This window comes from Xenopus laevis, chromosome 3S (genome assembly GCF_017654675.1).
Source record: "Xenopus laevis strain J_2021 chromosome 3S, Xenopus_laevis_v10.1, whole genome shotgun sequence".
Taxonomy (NCBI): domain Eukaryota; kingdom Metazoa; phylum Chordata; class Amphibia; order Anura; family Pipidae; genus Xenopus; species Xenopus laevis.
This window is the reverse complement of record NC_054376.1, coordinates 128,311,879-128,331,090: the sequence shown is the minus strand read 5'-3', so window position 1 is coordinate 128,331,090 and position 19,212 is coordinate 128,311,879. Positions and strand designations below refer to the sequence as shown.

Sequence of the window (19,212 nt, the reverse complement as noted above, 5' to 3'; positions counted from 1 at the left end):
ACAGAAAGCAATTTCTCACCATTCCTGAAGATCAACAGAAAAGAGCCTTGCTCTGGGTGATGCATAATCAGCATGAAGAAATCTTCATTCCCTTTCCACTGTTGGTTCTTTCTTTTTTTTTGCAAGGCCCTTGAAGCGTTGACTCCAAACCCATTGAAGTAACATTGGAGTGTACAAGCAATATCTAGCAGAGGTCATTTAAGGAGCTGCTGGATTCTGTGGATTCTCCATAACTCTGGCACTTATATCTATAGATCTTAGAAGACCATTAGCCTATCAATTGCTAAGCGGTATGCGTATAATTAAGACTCTATTGTTTTGTGGTCATCTGTCTGGGCGGGGAAAGGGACAGACTGTAAGTGTAAGTTCCTAAATAACAATGGTGATATCCAGGGTAGAAACTGTCAAACAGAGAAAACTCTTAGACTTTAAATAGGAGAAAGTAATAATACCTTAAATAAAATAATCACAAATGTTTGATTGGTTTTAGTAATGGTGGGCCATGTTGGGTATAAATTTTCATGACCTATTGGGTATCATTAATGCCTATGATTAAGTACCAGAGAGTATGAAATGTGTAAGGTGGAATACCATGTGGTCTGTATGCCTATCTTTTAAAATTATTTTTGGAAAAAATACATATTTTTAACTTAATATAGATTCTCGGGATAATTATTTTGATTCTGGATTTATGTACCATTTGAACTGGGGTTTTTATCCCAGTAACCATGAGCCATTTTGGAAAGGCCCTCTAAACATTAGTATCCCATTATAATATATTTTTTTGTATTACTAAAGCATAAGCATAGTGATAGATCTGGAGAATAGTCAGTATACAGGCAATGGTCGGAACAGGCAGTGAAACAGCAATGGCTAAGGATGGGCAAGGGTCAACAACAGTAAACCAGACAAAACCAGGGACTCAGAATAGACCTATGTTGGGCAATGAGAGTTATGTGCAATGCCCTAAAAAATATGAAATTTATGTTATGTGCCGTGTTGCAAAAAGACACACAAGTGGCACTAGCAGGGTCAGGCCAGGCCAGCTGGGCACCCCAGGCAACCCAGCTGGCCACATCGCCCCTCCGCCGTGAGCCACTGCATGAGCATGCGCATGTGTGCCTACGCAATCGTACGCATGCGCGCTGAACCACAGCATCACCCCTCACCTTCCGGTCATTCACTCGGCAACAGCAACAAGCCAGATTCAGAGGCCCGGACTGAGGTAGGCAGTAGTGGAAGGTACGTGCCTGGCGCCCCCCAAGCTTTGCACCCTAGGCACGTGCCTACTCTGCCTACCCCTAGTTCCGGCCCTGGGCACTAGCATCAAACCAGAGAAGCGGCGCCCAAGAGAAGAGACGGCGGGCGCCCCCACCACTTCCATGATATTATTACATTATCACTGCTAGATAATGTATATTACCCAAAAATTATGAGAGACTGCTTGAGAGAACATTTGTTAATTTGAAGTCAATAGGAATTTTTTACATGCAACAATATTATACGCGTGCAACTTTTTTTTCTCACTCCAAATGCATTAAAAATATGTTTCTTCTGATGGCAACTATTTTGTCATGGTGACTTTTTTGTCACAGCAATTTTATTTGTGCTGACTTTTTGTCGCAGTTTCCCAAAAAAATGAATGAATGGCGATATGCAGAATTTTGCAGCAAATCCATGCCTGATGAAAAAAATGTCTCTTCTAGTGATGATCGAATTTATTCGCCAGGCGTGAATTTGCGCAGTTTGCCACTGGCAAAAAAATTAGCGACACGCCCACGCAAATTCGCCGACGTCAAAAAAATTTCACGGAAAAAGGCTCCCGGCGTCGAAAAAACGCCCGCCGGCGCAAATTCGCCCATCGCCACAGGCAGTGTAGGAGGGATAATGTGACATGTGAGTTTACATATTTTGGCCAAAGTGTGGCACATCCTATATTTTGTGAGTTATACTTATTAATAGTGTCTGAAACTGGGTGCTGGTAAGTAGTGATGAGAGAATCTGTCCCATTTTTCTTTGCTGAAAAATTCTCAAAACAAAAAAATGAGCAAAACAGCAAATATTTCTCAAAACGCAATGAAGTCAATAAACATCAACATTTTTTCTATTCACAACACTCTCAACTCCAAGGGGCCCATTTACTTAGCTTGAGTGAAGGAATAGAGGAAAAAAACGAATGTTTTTTTTTGGCTACTTCGACCATCGCATGGGCTACTTCGACCTTTGACTTCGATTCGAACGATTCGAACTAAAAATCGTTCGAGTATTCGACCATTCCTTAGTCGAAGTACTGTCTCTTTAAGAAAAAACTTCGACCCCCTAGTTCGCTACCTAAAAGCTACCGAAGTCAATGTTAGACTATGGGGCGAGGTTAATTAACCCTCGATATTCGAGCCTATGTAAATCTGCCCCCAAATGTTTTAAAGTCAATAGGCGTTTTTCTTGTAGTGACTTTTTAGTCTCATCAACTCACTGAGACAAAAACATTTTTGTGGCTGATTTTTGCTGCAGTTTCACAGAAAGGTTTGCAGATGGCGAAGTATCTAATTTCACTGCAAATCCAATGCCTGGCGAGATAATTAGCTCATCACTATTGGTAAGTATTCTCTATAATGTAGAGTGAAACGAATACTCTGTCCTTCATATCATTCCGGTTCTCACCAGGAATTTCAAGTCAAAATGTTCTTTTAGATCTAAAACAAGTTGGGATAACGGATGTAACTACATTTTTGTGAGTTAGCAACGTACAGGTCCGGACTGAGAATTAAAATAGACCCTGGCATTTCAGTTAGAGGCCCAATCAGCCCAAATAGAGGTCCAACCAGCCTCCACTAGCCCACTAAATACTGACTTTCTATGGGACCTTATAGCAGCCCCTCTGGCATTTGCCAGAACTCACAGATTGTCAGTTCGGACCTGGCAATGTAGATAAGTAACATTAGTATAAATACAAAGTCACTATCTCTAGGTAATTCCCTTTGCAGTTTGCAGTGAATTACTTTGCGTAACTCAGAACTCTGAACATTGCCAATTGTTCTCTTTAGGGAGTAAATTGTTTGGTTTCCCCATGGCCAACAAATACTTAAGTAGACAATGTCTGCTATAAAACCTGTGTTTCCTCTATGTTTCAGTGATGATAGCCGTGTGTTACAGTAGCATGCTGAGAGAGGCAATCCGTTGGGTAATAGGGAAGATTTACTGCCACACACAGATGCTCCAAAGAATGCATTGGTTTATATTCTCCACTGTGTGTATTTTGTGTGCAGTATCCATAGAAGTCTGTGCCATTCCAGACTCCAAATTAGGCTGCAACTTGTCCACTGAGAGAAGTAGAGACTACCTGAGCCAACCAGGGGACATTATCATAGGGGGAACCTTTCCCATTTACTGGAGCAGAGTCTACAAAGATCTTAATTTTACTGATAAACCCCCAGAACTGCATTGTGAGAGGTACGTGCAATTGAGATGTGGAACCTCTGTATAACTGGAACCTCCAGGCACAACAATTAGTTGCTCAGCTTTACAGTAGGAAAGACATGGTTATTATCTATTGATATTCAGCAGCTGTATTATTAGATCAATAGTATCGTAAAATATAATTTTGGTATGATGATGATGATGATGATGACAGCAGTGTTTTAAGACGGGGAGGACCATTTATCAACAGTCTCATTTTAGTGGTTTTAGAATTTTTCGAAACCTGAATAAACTCATTTCCTCTTTAACCGCAAATGTCATGTTTTTAGTTAAAGGAACTGTAACACCAAAAAATTGTGTTTTAAAATAATGTAATCACTGTGTTTCAAAAACAAGTAGAACTTGAACTGACCAATATATTTAAGAACGTAAAAGATGCCCCTTCACTAAACAAACAGAAAAAACCCACAAAAGAGTTCAACGCTCACACACAATTATTTCAAAAGCTGCGGCACCAAAATGGCTGCTACGTTTGCTCCCTCCTTTGCAAACCTATATGTTGGCTGGTGGGAGGATCAGGCCATTTTTTAGTGGTCCCAGCAGTTTCAGAATTCAAAATGCAGAATATGAAAATGAAAACTGTTTTATGCTCTACAAATATTTACGTGAGGTAGTTTTTTCTAACTCCAAATTCATTAAAGTCAACGGGTGTTTTTCTTGTGACGACTTTTTCGTCTCAGTGACTTTTTTGTCCAAATGCATAAAAGTCAATGGGCGTTTTTCTTACGGTGACTTTTTTTGTCTCTGCAACAAATTTCTCAAATTGTTTGCGGCAGATTTTTGCAGCAGTTTCACAATAACATTTTCAGATGGCGAAATGCAGAAATTTGTAGCCCAGGAAATGTTTTCTTATTTTCTCATGGTGATGTTATTTCTGTTATTTGCCCTGAATGAAAGTTTCTGTAAGGAAATCCTGTCAGCAAATTCTACAGCTTTGGGACCTGTTCTCCAGAAAGCTCAGGACCTGGGGGTTTCTGTATAACAGATCTTTCTGTAATTTGGATCTTCATACTTTGTCTACTAGAAAATCATTACTAGACAGTAAACATTAAATAAACCCAATAGGCTGGTTTTGCCTCCAATAAGGATTAATTATTTCTTATTTGGAATCAAGTACAAGTTACTGTTTTATTATTACACATTACTTTTTAAATATTTGGATTATTTGGATAAAATGGAGTCTATGGGTGGCATCCTTTAAGTAATTCAGAGCTTTCTGGATAATGGGTTTCTGGATAACAGATCCCATATCTGTACTTCTATTGCCTTCAAACCTCAGCCTCAACCCTATTGCCACTTTTATTGTGTTTTTTTGGCTTCACATCACATAGTAACATTTTCCCACTCGCTGAGAGTGGGATGTGGACGCTTGGGGGCACATTTACTAATGGTCGAATATCGAGGGTTAATTAACCCTCGATATTCGACCGTCAAAGTAAAATCCTTTGACTTCGAATATCAAAGTCAAAGGATTTACCACAAATACTTTGATCGAAGGAAAAACTGTCCAAACGATTAAATCCTTCGAAACGAACGATTTGAAGGATTTTAATCCATTGGTCAAACGATTTTCCTTCAATCAGAAATTTGTTAGGAAGCCTATGGGGACCTTCATTGATGTACGGTAGGTTTTAGTTGGCGAAGTAGGGGGTCAAAGTTTTTTTTAAAGAGACAGTACTTCGACTATCGAATGGTCGAATAGTCGAACGATTTTTAGTTCGAATCGTTCGATTCCAAGTCGTAGTCGAAGGTCGAAGTAGCCAATTCGATGGTCGAAGTAGCCAAAAAAAACATTCGAAAATCAAAGTATTTTTTCTTCTATTCCTTCGCTCGAGCTAAGTAAATGTGCCCCTTGGTGAATCTAGGTTTTTTAATTACACATTTTTCACATTTTCTTTCATATATTTTTTTTAGGGTTGCTCCTCATTTCTACCAGCACATGCAGGCTTTAATATTTGCAGTTGAGGAGATTAATGATCACCCTGAGCTACTTCCCAACATTACCCTTGGCTTCCAAGTGTTTGACACTTGCTTTAATTTACGAAAAGCAGCACACGGGACCCTCTCAATGCTTTCCGGAGGGAATGAAACCACCACTAATTATCACTGTAACAAACTGTCACCTCTTGCTTCTATAATTGGGGATTCAGGGTCCTCAGTTTCAATTATAATGGCCCAGATCTTGGGACTCAACCGATACCCACAGGTAAGAGCAATGTGGTAAGTCTGCTGTGTGTTTCTGTATTAGGTACTTTAAAGGGATACTGTCATGGGAAAACATTTTTTTTTCAAAATGAATAAGTTAATAGAGCTGCTCCAGCAGAATTCTGCACTGAAATCCATTTCTCAAAAGAGCAAACAGATTTTTTTATATTCAATTTCGAAATCTGACATGGGGCTAGACATTTTGTCAATTTCCCAGCTGCCCCAAGTCATGTGACTTGTGCTCTGATAAACTTCAGTCCATTTCTCAAAAGAGCAAACAGATTTTTTTATATTCAATTTCGAAATCTGACATGGGGCTAGACATTTTGTCAATTTCCCAGCTGCCCCAAGTCATGTGACTTGTGCTCTGATAAACTTCAGTCACTCTTTACTGCTGTACTGCAAGTTGGAGTGATATCACCCCCTCCCTCCCCCCCCCCAGCAGCCAAACAAAAGAACAATGGGAAGGTAACCAGATAACAGCTCCCTAACACAAGATAACAGCTGCCTGGTAGATATAAGAACAACACTCAATAGTAAAATCCAGGTCCCACTGAGACACATTCAGTTACATTGAGAAGGAAAAACAGCAGCCTGTCAGAAAGCATTTCTCTCCTAAAGTGCAGGCACAAGTCACATGACCAGGGGCAGCTGGGAAATTGACAAAATGTCTAGCCCCATGTCAGATTTCAAAATTGAATATAAAAAAATCTGATGCGTTTTGAAAAAAAAAAAACATGTTTTCCGATGACAGGATCCCTTTAACAAATTTTTTTTAGTATTTTTAGTATTTCAGATTCAATTCTTCAAAGTTGTCCGGAGCAGATCCTCATCTGGCATCTTGCTAGGTTGTCTGTTAAATATCTCCTACTGTGTATTTCTATCACAACATTAACAGATAAAACATGCAGTATATTTGTGAGTTGGCCCAAAGCAATTTCTATCAGCAAAAAGAGTATAGGGAGCTACAAGAAACATTATTGAAAGCACAAATGCATATTACAAAATGACTGTGGTGGGCTTTTGCTGGCTTACAACTAGCTCATAAAGTGTAGCATTTCTACCCTAATTCTTTGTTGACGTTTAGTTCTCTTTGAGGCTTAACTGTGGATTTGATGATCATTCCAGATATCACTTACATAGTAACATAGTAAGTTTGGTTGATATCCATCAAGTTCAACCTTAAGTCTATATATAACCTGCCTAACTGCCAGCTGATCCAGAGGAAGGCAAAAATCCCCCTTTGAGGCCACTTCAATTTGCCTCTGAGGGAGAAAATTCCTTCCTGTCTCCAAGATGCAATGGGACCAGTCCCTGGATCAACTTGTACTATGAGCTATCTCCCATAAAAAAAAATCCAACCCCTTCTTAAAGCAATCTAATGTCTCTGTCAGCACGATTGAGGGAGAGAATTCCACATCTTGGTTCTCACTGTAAAAAACCTCTTCCAAAAATGTAGCTGAAACATGGTGCTCACATGTCAGCTGGAATGACCTACTGGTAAATAAATCATTAGAAAGATTATTATATGATCCCCTTATATATTTATACATAGTTATCATATCTCCCCTTAAGCTCCTCTTATCCGGTATGAACAACCCCAACTTGACCAGTCTTTCCTCATAGCTAAGATTTTCCCTTTACCAGCTTAGTTGCCCTTCTCTGGACCCTCTTTAATTCAATAATGTCCTGTTTGAGTGATGGAGACCAAAACTGTACGGCATATTCTAGATGGGGCCTTACCAGTGCTCTATACAGTGGGACCCCCTCCGCCCGTGACTCTCTGCCCCATTTAATACAAGTCAAGACCTTATTTGCCCTTGATGCTGCTGACTGGCATTACTTGCTACAGACAAGTTTATTATCTACAAGGACTCCAAGCTCCGTCTCCATTATGGATTTGCCTAGTGCAGTCCCATTAAGGGTATAAGTGGATATTGTTACATCCCAGGTGCAGGACTTTACATTTATCAACATTGAATCTCATTTGCCACTTAGCTGCCCAGATTGCCAGTTAGTCAAGATCCTGTTGCAAGTGCCACATCCTGGATGGAATTAATTGGGCTGATAGTTTTGTGTCATCTGCAAACACTGATACATTACTTACAACACCCTCCCCTAAGTCATTAATGAACAAGTTAAATAAAAGTGGACCCAATACCGAGCCCTGGGGGACCCCACTAAGAACCTTACTCCAAGTAGAGAATGTCCCATTAACAACCACCCTCTGTACCCGATCCTGTACCAGTTTCCTATCCATGTGTAAAATTCATTAACCCCAGTAGCCCTTAGTTTAGAAAGCAGCTGTTTGTGGGGCACAGTATCAAACGCTTTGGCAAATACCTAATAGATCACATCTACTGCTCCTGCTTTGTCCAGCATTTTATTTACTTCTTCCTACAAAGCAATCAAATTCGTCTGACATGACCTATCCTTCATAAAGCCATGCTGATTGCTGCTCATAATGACATTCACTAGGACAAAATTTTCAATGTGATCCTTAACAAGCCTTCAAATAATTTGCCCACCACTAATGTCAAATTTACTGGCCTATAATTGCCAGGCTGAGATTGTAATCCCTTTTTAAATATTGCAATTAGATCATCTTTTGTCCAATCCATAAGTACCATACCAGATAAAAGAGAATCTGAGAAAATCAGAAATTGAAATAAGCTTTCTTAGTACTCGAGGGTGTATTCCATCTGGCTCTGGTGACTTGTTCCCGTGAATTTTTATTAAAAGCTTTATGAATCATATTCTGAGTCAGTCACTGACTAGTTTGAGGTGAGCCAACAGTGCAGCTATCAAGTGGGTCTTGGAACTTGGACTCCTCTTTTGTATACACCGAAAGTACTGATTTAGCACATTTGCCTTTTTAGTATCTGCTACAGCCATACTGGTACCATGATTAAAGGAACCACACTCCCAACCAAAATATTTTTACTTAAAAAACTTTTTGAGGTTAGACAGCCTCTGCTGCAATACGCACTTCATTTTCCATCTTTGCCTTCCGGTTTACTGTTTACATGTTATTAAATGTTGTGATGATGACTATTTTCATTCTGCTTTTACAGATCAGTTATTTTGCAACCAGTCCAATTCTCAACAACCGTAACCTGTTTCCTTCCTTTTTCCGTACCATACCTAGCGATGAATTTCAAATGAAAGGTCTAGCCCAGCTGGTCTCTCATTTTGGTTGGTCTTGGGTTGGTCTTCTTGTCACTGATAATGATTATGGTCAATTTGGACTTCAGATGATAAAGCAGGAAATAATAAATAGTGGAGCCTGTGTAGCCTTTGTTGAGAATATCTTGACTGGTCAACCTAACAGGAATGCTCCTCGTATCGTCCAAGTCATTAGAGAATCAACAGCAAAGGTTGTGGTGGTAGTAGATGCTGAATCCTCCTTTGTAATTGTGTTGGAAGAGCTGTTAAGACAGAATGTAACTGGAATTATGTGGGTAGCCAGTGAGGCTTGGGCAACTTCAGCTGTACACTCTGAAAACAGATTCAAAGGGGTCGTAGTTGGCACTCTTGGTTTTGCTATCCACGGTGGTCAATTGCCAATGTTCTCTAAATACCTCAACAGCCTCAGTCCTTCAGATATGCTTTTTGATTCATTTATAAAAGAATATTGGGAGCAGAGCTTTTCCTGTAAGTGGCTCAGTCAGGAGAATTTGGCAACTTTGCTGGAGAATGACACAATACGAGCATGTACAGGGAATGAAACTCTAGAGAACATAACACCGGAATTTTATCACAGGGCATCCCTCAATGTATACAATGCAGTTTATGCAATTGCCTGGGCCCTACAGAATTTGATTCTTTGTGTTCCTGGAAATGGACCATTTGATCATGGTACTTGCACCAACATTTCTTCATTTCAACCTTGGCACGTAAGGGACTCTTCTGTTGTCACCTCTAGGATTTAGTCACCATGTCATTCTGAGAGTGTCTTGTAATTTATGCAATCTGGGTTTTTTTTAGCTTCTTCACTATATCAAAAATGTATCCTTCCAGACTACATATGATAGCCAAGTATTTTTTGATGCAAAAGGTAACCCTCCAGCTGTATATGACATTGTAAATTGGCATGTGAGCACTAAAGGTACTTTGGAGCATGTAACAGTTGGGAGATATGACTTGAATGCCCCAGATGGAAAGGTTTTCAATGTAGATAGTACTGGAATTATGTGGCCCAATAATAATACACAGGTATGGAGACATAAACTTTATTACTTAGGTTAGGTAACAATATTGGGAATGAAATTGTGTGAAAATGCAGTTTGTTTCTAAATCTTTGTTTATTACACAAGACTACCTGTGTTGAATTATATTATGTTTTGTAGCTAGAACAAGGCAAGAGGTCAAAATCCAGAAATCAGTCAATAGTAGAATTATAGAGCACCCAGGAACACTCACTAGTAGAACTTATATTTGGGCACCGAACCTGGGTCTCTAGCGTTCTTTTATTTTAAATTTTTATGACAAAACATGGGAGGTGATGATGTCACCTGCATGGCACTATACTATGACATCAGTGCACGTTCATGGATACCTCGATCTTAGAGAAGTGGATCGCTCCACTTAGTATAGGTCTTGCACACAGTGACATATATCAAAATGTCATATATATATATACACCACAGTATAGATTTATTATACTTATCTGTACAAGCTACAAGCAAATGTAGATGTCCTGCCTGCTGAACTTATTACAAAACAATACAAATTCATAGATAGTTTAATAATGTATCTTATTTAAGAGAAAGGGGCTTTGTTCACTCTGGCTGAATTAGTTATCACCTCTGAAAAGGGGGGTTGGGCATGTAGCACAATATTAGTCCAGGGAGTAATGGGTAGGATGGTGCAGTTTGGAGAATAGTTAAGTAAAAATGCAAATAAAGTATTTGTAATTCACTGGTTTGAGTTGCCCTAATAGTGGTTAAGGCATTTCCAAAGAGCCAGTTTCCAATGGATTCGGACTACCAGTAGACCAGTCTATTCTGGTTTCAGAAGAATTAACTTTATTTTATATGTGTGTCCTGTTTTGTATGGGTAAACCTTCCTATGAATAAAACACAGGTTAGAACTTGCTTGAAATTACCCTGGGTGTTGCTGTCTCTTCCTTTAAAAAAGCTACAGCCTCTGCTTCCATTTGAGTGTATTTACACTCTGTAAAGGCTATGAACAAACTTGGGAGTGAGGCGCGTTGTTATCAGTAATGCTACTGTAAATTTATAGTAAAATGAGCGGCACCGTTGGACTATAGCTTTACCCCAGTGTGTGCCCTGGATAAGACCTTAATTCTCAGGGAGTAAGCCCTTGCAATGGTGTGGAGGCAGGATGTAGTACAACTGTAACAGTCAATAATAGGGTTCCAGTGGATCTTGAACACTTAACCAGATTTATTAGAGGACAAGATTATCCACATAGGAGTTCAAACAGATATTAGCAGGAACATAGAACAACAGAGAATAGGTATATACTCACAGGTACCATTGGTCAGCAGGAACTATAGCATAAACAACATCTATGAAGGTACACCCAGTTTTCAGCCTTTTCCCTAAATGGAGCAAACTCGAACACATAGTCCCTACTTCTGGGCCATTGGTACCCGGGATCCTGATACCACTCTCACTCCTCAGTGGAGCCTCAGCTGTTCAGTTAATAGCCTGAATACCTATCACTCCTAGAGTGATCAATGAAGCGAGTAGCCTTTCCTTAATAGTCCTGACCTGTCTAGGTTCCACCTCACCCCTCCTGCCTGCTCAGATAAGGGGTCTAACAAAATGGACCGCAAACACGTGTGCTTAGCTTTTATATTATAACACAGGGCCACCTATTGACTAAATATGGGGCTGTTATTTGGCCAAATTTAGGGGATTGCAATATAGAAATGAGGATTGCATTTATCAGTCCCCTATACTACATTCCTAATATTCCTTTACAGAAGTCTCCTAACTGAGCACATTCTAGCTGGATTCTTGCAAGTTTATGACAATATTATGACACAACAGAAGAGCATGGGATGAAAGATATGTTCCAGTTGGCTGAGGGGAGTATGTGGAAATGGAACTCATAAATTAGGGTTTTTAGTGAGTGATAGGATAGCCCCTATATAGAATGCTGTAGTGATGTGAGATAGGAAAGGTCAGCTAATATGTGCAGTCAGCAAGTAGTAGCACATGCTCTCTGGGTACGACTTTTTGCTTACTTCGAATTTATTTCAATCTTACACGGGCACTGCAGCCTGATGAGAAGGACGATAAGGACAACCCAGCATCCATTAATATGTGCAGTCCTATGCTTCATATTTGTATTAATATTAACACAATAATCAGTGCACTGTGCTGAATTATGAATAGTACTGTACTTCTCACAACTGTACATAATTATATCATAATTCTATAGGTTCCTCTTTCCAATTGCAGCCCAAGTTGTCCTCCCGGGTTTAGAAGGGTGATGGTAACTGGAAAATCGCCTTGCTGCTATGAGTGTGCTTTGTGCCCCCTAGGACAGACATCAAACCAAACAGGTATAATAATGTAATGCACCTTTTATATCTCCTGCTTCACATAAAGACCTAAATGATCATTTTGTTCTACAGATTCAGTGAAATGTCACTTATGTTCCTGGGACACATGGCCAAATCTGCAAAGAGACAAATGCTTACCAAGAACCACAGAGTTTCTTTCCCGTGAAGAACCTTTGGGTTATGGATTATCAGCAATTTCCATCTTCTCGTCTCTTGTTCCACTAGTTATACTGTTCATTTTTATATATTATAAAACAACACCAGTTGTCAGAGCCAATAACTATTCCCTTAGTTGCCTTCTCCTGCTCTCCCTGTTCCTTTGTTTCCTTTGCTCTTTAGTTTTCATTGGTTACCCACAGCCTCAAATGTGTCTTCTACGTCAGGTGGCATTTGGGATGGTTTTCACTGTATGTATCTCCTGTGTTCTGGCCAAAACCATCACTGTAGTTATTGCATTTAATGCAACCAAACCAGGCAGTAGGTTAAGACAATGGACAGGAGTAAGAGTGTCCTACTTTGTTATTGTGTTAAGCACCTTTATTCAGTTGGTCATATGTGTTTCTTGGCTTTTCTTATTCCCTCCTTTCTCTGAGCTTGACACTGACACAAAACCTGGAGTCATCATTGCTAACTGCAATGAAGGGTCACCCACTGCTTTCTGGTGCATGCTGGGATATCTTGGATTTTTGGCCACCATAAGTTTCATTGTTGCCTTCCTGGCCAGACGTCTCCCTGATAGTTTTAATGAAGCCAAATTTATCACATTCAGTATGTTGGCTTTCCTCAGTGTCTGGGTGTCCTTTATCCCGGCCTATCTCAGTGCACATGGCATGTATACTGTGGCAATGGAGGTCTTTGCTATTTTATCTTCCAGCTGGACTGTGATGCTCTGTATTTTTGTGCCAAAATGTTTCATAATATTGTTGAGACCCAACATGAACTCTAGAGAACATCTCATGGGTAAAGTCAAAGGTCAAAAATAAAAAAGCGTTGAGATATATAAAAGGTGAAAATTAGTAACCCTCGTACCAAATTATAGATCTCTACATAAAGCATAAAACTAATCTGTTGCCATAGTTTAATATATTAAAATACTTGAATAGGTTATAGGATTAATGTCTGTAAAAGACTTATATACTGTATATTGCTTTAAATGATTTGTATGAAACATAATAAACTGAATTACGTTTTATTATATTGTTTTTCTAGAAAGAAAAAAGCTCTGGCAAAAACATCGGCCAGTTGTTGGTTTTTAAATCAGTTGTATCCTAAGTGTTTTAAACGTTTGGAGTAATTTCGGGTGTTGACTGCCATAATTTCCAGTGTATGGTGAGCCAAATATGCTGGGCATTTGGGGTTCCTTTGATGAAATTGGTTTCAGGTGCAGGGACAACTGCAAGTTTTTTGTTTTACCAGTTTTATGTTGATCCCCATGTGCTAGTAGAACGCTTGTCTGTGCATGTGGGACCAGATTATAAATCCGATAATGGGTAATGATACCATGAGGGGCAGATGAATTCTGTTGCAAAGTGCCTTTATTCACCAACAGTTCCTGATTCCATCAGGAGAATTGTCTGTTTGCATCTTGAAAGATTCTGGGAGGGGGGGGGTGAATTATGGGAAAAACATGGCACTTTGCACATTGCTCTCTACATCTGAGTATTTGGATACACCCTCATGTCCCATATTGATTTGGCTGTATCTATCCACAAATGTAATCTCAGTTGGAGGCATTGTTTACACTTCTTTATATACACAGATAGTATATTAGTTGTTGATAGAGTTATTATGTGACTATCGTTGCATATCTGATTTTGAAAGATATTTTTTCCTCTGATATTTTTTCTTGATGTAATCAATGTGAACAATCCTTTCTTTTCCTTTTTTCTCCTTTCCTTTTCCTTGGATTGTATAAGTAACAAATGATGTAACTCATTTAACCTATCACTGTTTGGTTCACACACTTGCACTAAGTTAAACACCAAATGGCTACCACAATGTATGATGTCATGTATGCAAATTGTAAATGGTCATTAGCCCTTCCCCTTTAAAAGGATTCTGTGGTGGGGAGAAAGTTATCCTATGAGTATGTGCCTACCCTTGGCACAAAACGCGTCAGGCTTGAATATGTCCTAATAAAGATTTTCTATTTTTATATCATCTGGGCTCCTTTTTCAACCAACAGTAAGTCTATCCCACTTTTGTTTTTTGTTAGACAAAATCTCCTGCCAAGAGTTCTATACATATGGCAAAGAAGGCGTGAGGATACCATTCATCCTTTATGCCAAAATGTTTCTGAATATTTTATAATCTGAGTTCAGGAATTCAGGAGTGATATGGAGCAATAATTTGAAGACAAGTGTGATCATTGCCCTCCTTTTGTATAAGGGAAATATAGGATCCCAAAAAAAGTAGTTTGAACACATCCCTCCAAAAAATTTTTTATAATTGAAGTAAGTGTATGTAAGCTGGCATACAGATGAGACTGATGACCATTTTTGACATAATTGTCAGGAGTTTAGGGCCAAACCACAGCAGACCCTACATTACAGACATTATGAGACAGAATTGTACAAGGACTGGGGGGTGCAGACACATTGGGTTGTATTATAGAGTCCTCAAAAACTCTAGGGGGTGACAAAGGGAAGCATAATGTCAGTTGTTAGTGCCTACCAAATTTAGGACTTGGTTACTTCACCTTGCATATGAGGAAACCTTTGCAGGGCACCAAGGGATTTCTCACACCAGCTATTGCCTGTTACAACATTTCTACTGGTCAGGGTTGTCACAGCAAGTGGCACAATTTTTCCGATCCTGTTACAGCTGTCAGATGATTGGGAAGAGTGGGGACTGGAACAAACATATATATTGCAGCCCCTACTAGTGATTGGGGAACCATTTTATGTTTCAGCATAACAGGACACATGAGCAATATAGTCTTACAGTGGTGGACTATACCACCCATTACCCAGAGGCCATGACTTTAAGGAAGATTGATGCCCCAGCAATTGCAGATGCACTAATTAAGAGCTGAATTTCCATTTTTAACACGGAAATTTGGCTCTGCTAGTGCAACAAGAGCAATTGCACTCACTACACTAGCAATGCTGCCCCTCCTGGACCTGCTTCGATGCTAAAAGTTGAAATTAAGGAGCCAAAAGGGGGGGCAGCAGCAGCCTCTGAAGTGCCGCTGCTTTTACAAGATGCAGTGGATATTAAAACTTGGGAGGATGTTGCTACTAGTGAGCAGTTACAGTGTCAGCTGCTCCGAAAGTTTCAGTCTCAGTTTTCTGAGTGGCCAGGTCGCACCAACTGGGTTGTCCATCAGGTGAATATGACGGGCTTTACCCCAATCTGCACACCAGCCTACTGGGTGGCACCATCTGTACAGGCAGCCATTAAAAAAATGTTGGCGTTAGACATAATTGTTCCCTCTCAGAGTCCTTGAGCATCACCAATTATATTGGTTTTGGTAATTGACAATTGGCAACATTGCTGGTGATATTTGTATTCAAAAAAAAATGGGCCCCTAAATGACCAATGCCTACACTCTGCTTGAATGCTGCCTGAACATTTGAGCGGAAGCAGATTTGTACAGGCAGAGCTCTCTAACTAACCTCCAAACAGGCTTAAGCAATGAAAGCAGGTACTGCTGAGAGTCAAACTCAGGATCTTCTGTTTACGAGACAACGGCTTTAACCAACTAAGCCACAACGCCTCCAAGTACACTCAGTACTGACAGAAAGAGAAATATAAATACTGATAGACCCATTAAACAAACTCTTTTTCTCTTGCCTGTAAATTCAGTGCTAGAAGTCAAAAATGGAAACTTTTGTTTGAGGTCAGGTAGAGAGACACCAAAAAGCCCCTCATTTATCCCTTTGTGTCGGCACATGAGCAAACTTCTGCTAATTGGTAGAAAAGTTAAGACATCACCCAATATATTTCTGAATAAAAAAGCCTTTATTGGTGCAAGGGCATTACAGTAGCGTTTCAGGCTGTGTGGCCTTTTATCAAGCTTACTGACATTTAATTACCAGTGCTACTTATACTCTATTACATAGAGTACTGGTAAATACATGGCCCACATTAGCCTAGTCCTGCAGCTTAATGGAAGCAGCTCACACCAGAGCTGACCGGAGTCAACTCCACACCAGAGATCAGCCCAAGATCCACGAACTCCATGCTAATAATACCTAATGAAGACTTAACTAGATGAACATCAACTCTGGGTTATCCTAATCCAGCATTTCATTGTAACCCTTAGAAAAAGGCCAGCAGACCAATTAGACATGGACCAACACAAGCCAAGGGCCATAATGAAAGCCAGAGGCCACACAAGCCCAGCTCCCTGGCAAATGGCAAGGGCCATAGACTATAAGCTGGCTTCAAGCCTGTTAAGATGTCAACAGACATTACAGTAAGTGCCCTATAACATACCAACAATTAAAGAAGGGAAACATACAGTCACAAAAACCACTACTAGATGTAGTAGAACTACAACTGCGCTCCCAACAAAAACCACCAGATGGAAATAGAATATCTAAGAGAAAGCCTACATCACACCATATAAATTGGAAAACTGCCTTTTAAGTGTGGAAACATCATAGGAAAAAATGGGGTACAATGCTGTTACAGAAGAACAAACCCCTAGCCAGTCCTGGAAATACCAGGTGAGCACACTTACCTACTGTGTCTGCACAGAGAATTCGGGCTCACAACCTAAGGCCTCAGATGACCTCAATACAAGAAGTCAGAGGAACACCGGCACACAACCAGAAAATATGTACTAGACAGTAGGAATACCCCAGTCAGAGCTGCTTCTTAGGAGCAGACTCAGGGGAGTAACTACAGAGGAAGCAGACCCTGCAGGTGGTCCCAGAAGGCACAGGGGCCCCATGAGGCCCAATAAAGAGCAATTTCAATACACATTGGCAGAGCAGCACAAACTCTGGGCATGTTAGGGGCCCCAAAATGAATTTGTTGTGGGGCCCAATGACATCAAGCCACAGCACTGAGCAGAATCATTGAAAGGAAGGAAGGAAGGAGGTACCATACTGCTTCAGCAGTGCAAGCCTCTAGCCAGCCCTGCAAGCACCCTGTGTAATAAAAGGCAAATATAACTCTGTGTCTGCAGAGGACAATAGAAACAACAATAGCAAAAAGGCCCAGAGGTGTATCTGCACCTTACCTGATAGCAGTGATGGAAACTTCAGCTAGAACCCTGATAGCTTTCGGCTGAGGGACATAATTAGCTTATTAACATGCAGACTTCCCAGTGTAATGAATGTTACAAACACACAGTGGATACTGAGAAATCAAACTCACTAGATTCAGGTACCACACTGCTTCAGCAGAGAGATTCACCAGCCAGTACTGAAAGTACCTTGTGTAACAAGAGACAATACTGTATTTTGCACAGAGGACTCCAGCTCACAACATAAGACTTCAGATAATACAAGAAGTCAGAGGAACACAGGCACCTTACCAGATAGCTCAGGCTTGTCAGCAGGAATATCCAGACAGGTGGAACACTGCTTGTTAAGACTCATAAGAAAGGAAGGAGGTGCCATACTGCTTGAGCAGTGCAACGTGTAGTCATTCCTGGAAGTGCCTCAGTAACATGAGCCAATATAACTTCTGTGTCTGCACAGAGGATGCAGGTTCAACCATACAAAACTTAAAATATTAAACAGCAATAGCAACGGGGCCGAAAGGAACACCTGCACCTTATCAGATAGTGACTAATTAGCTGGATGGAAACTCCAGCCAAAGCCCTGATAGCTCTCAGCTGAGGGACATAATTAGCTAATTAGCATGCAGATTTCCCAGTGCACTGAGCTTTTTAAAACACACAGTGGATAGTCAAGAATCAGGCTCACCAGCTTCAGGCTGTTATAACTAACCCATATACATAACCATGGCCCTTTTGCAGAAGCTCTGTAAAGCCTCATGTAACTCAAAAGAAAAGGGAGGCCAAAAAGTTCACAGGTAACAATGTAGGAAGCCCACACCTGTGTCTGTTCCCAAAAAGCACTAGATGGAATCTTGTGCCTCGCTGGGCATATAGCAGGGGGGCTATTTTAGCACAGGGCTAGGACCATGGATATACCCACACCTGCAATAATAAGTGATAATTTACAGATTATGTGTCTTCAGGCATCAGGTAAATTCTTCTCCATTACCTGGGAATCATCCTCTGTGTCCACACAGAGGTAAAAAAAATAAACAAAAAATACAAAAAAAAACAAAAACTGTGTTTGACTTCTATCACAATTCAACAAAAAAAAAAAGTGAAGAGGGAGATCCTACCCCCCTGTCCAGTAGGACAAAAAATAACTGTGGTGAGGAGGAAGTCATGTGGTCTTATAGGTCATGATTCATTTTGATTGGCTGCGTTATAGGTCCTACCTCCAGGTCTGGGAGGGGCAATGCCCCATGTGTCCTGACATGGAGGGACGTAGAAGAAATGGGTTTTTGCCTTCCTCTGGATCAACTGGCAGTTAGGCTGTTTATATATAGACTATGTTACTATGTAATAAGGGACATGAGGGTGCATCCAATGACTGAGATGTAGCAAGCGAAGTGCAATTGAACTGTGTAAACACAATTGCATCTGGTTTGCCAAAATGAATGTAACTGTGCATATGTGTCGCAAATCGGGAAAAGTTACACTGAATATTTTCTGGCGTAATTTCCGGTGTTCACTGGCATCATCATGTATGGTGAGCAAATGACATGTGCACTCAGTTCTTTATGCACAAATCTGCTTCACATTTGGATGTGAGTACCTTTAATGAAAGTGGTTTGAGGTGCAACTCATTGCAGGGACAACTGACAGTTTTTTGTTTTATCAGTATTATGTTGATCCCCGTACATGTGCTAGTAGAATGTTTGTCTGTGCACGTGTGATTAGTTTTACCTTTTCCAAGTTACAAATCGTTTTAGTGTGCTAGACTGATATGTTCTATTGGTGGATCACTTCTTTTACA

At 40.2% G+C, this 19,212-nt stretch overlaps 1 protein-coding gene across 1 annotated transcript; it reads left to right on the top strand.

The window, feature by feature from the left end:
• Positions 1 to 1,138: 1,138 nt before the first annotated feature.
• LOC108703415 (extracellular calcium-sensing receptor) lies at positions 1,139 to 13,283 on the top strand. Its single transcript, XM_041587779.1, has 6 exons — positions 1,139 to 1,242; positions 5,392 to 5,683; positions 8,757 to 9,578; positions 9,670 to 9,777; positions 12,097 to 12,220; positions 12,293 to 13,283. The coding sequence occupies exons 1-6, from the start codon at positions 1,139 to 1,141 to the stop codon at positions 13,201 to 13,203; spliced, it is 2,361 nt and encodes a 786-aa protein (XP_041443713.1). The 3' UTR covers positions 13,204 to 13,283.
• The last annotated feature ends 5,929 nt before the right edge of the window (positions 13,284 to 19,212 follow it).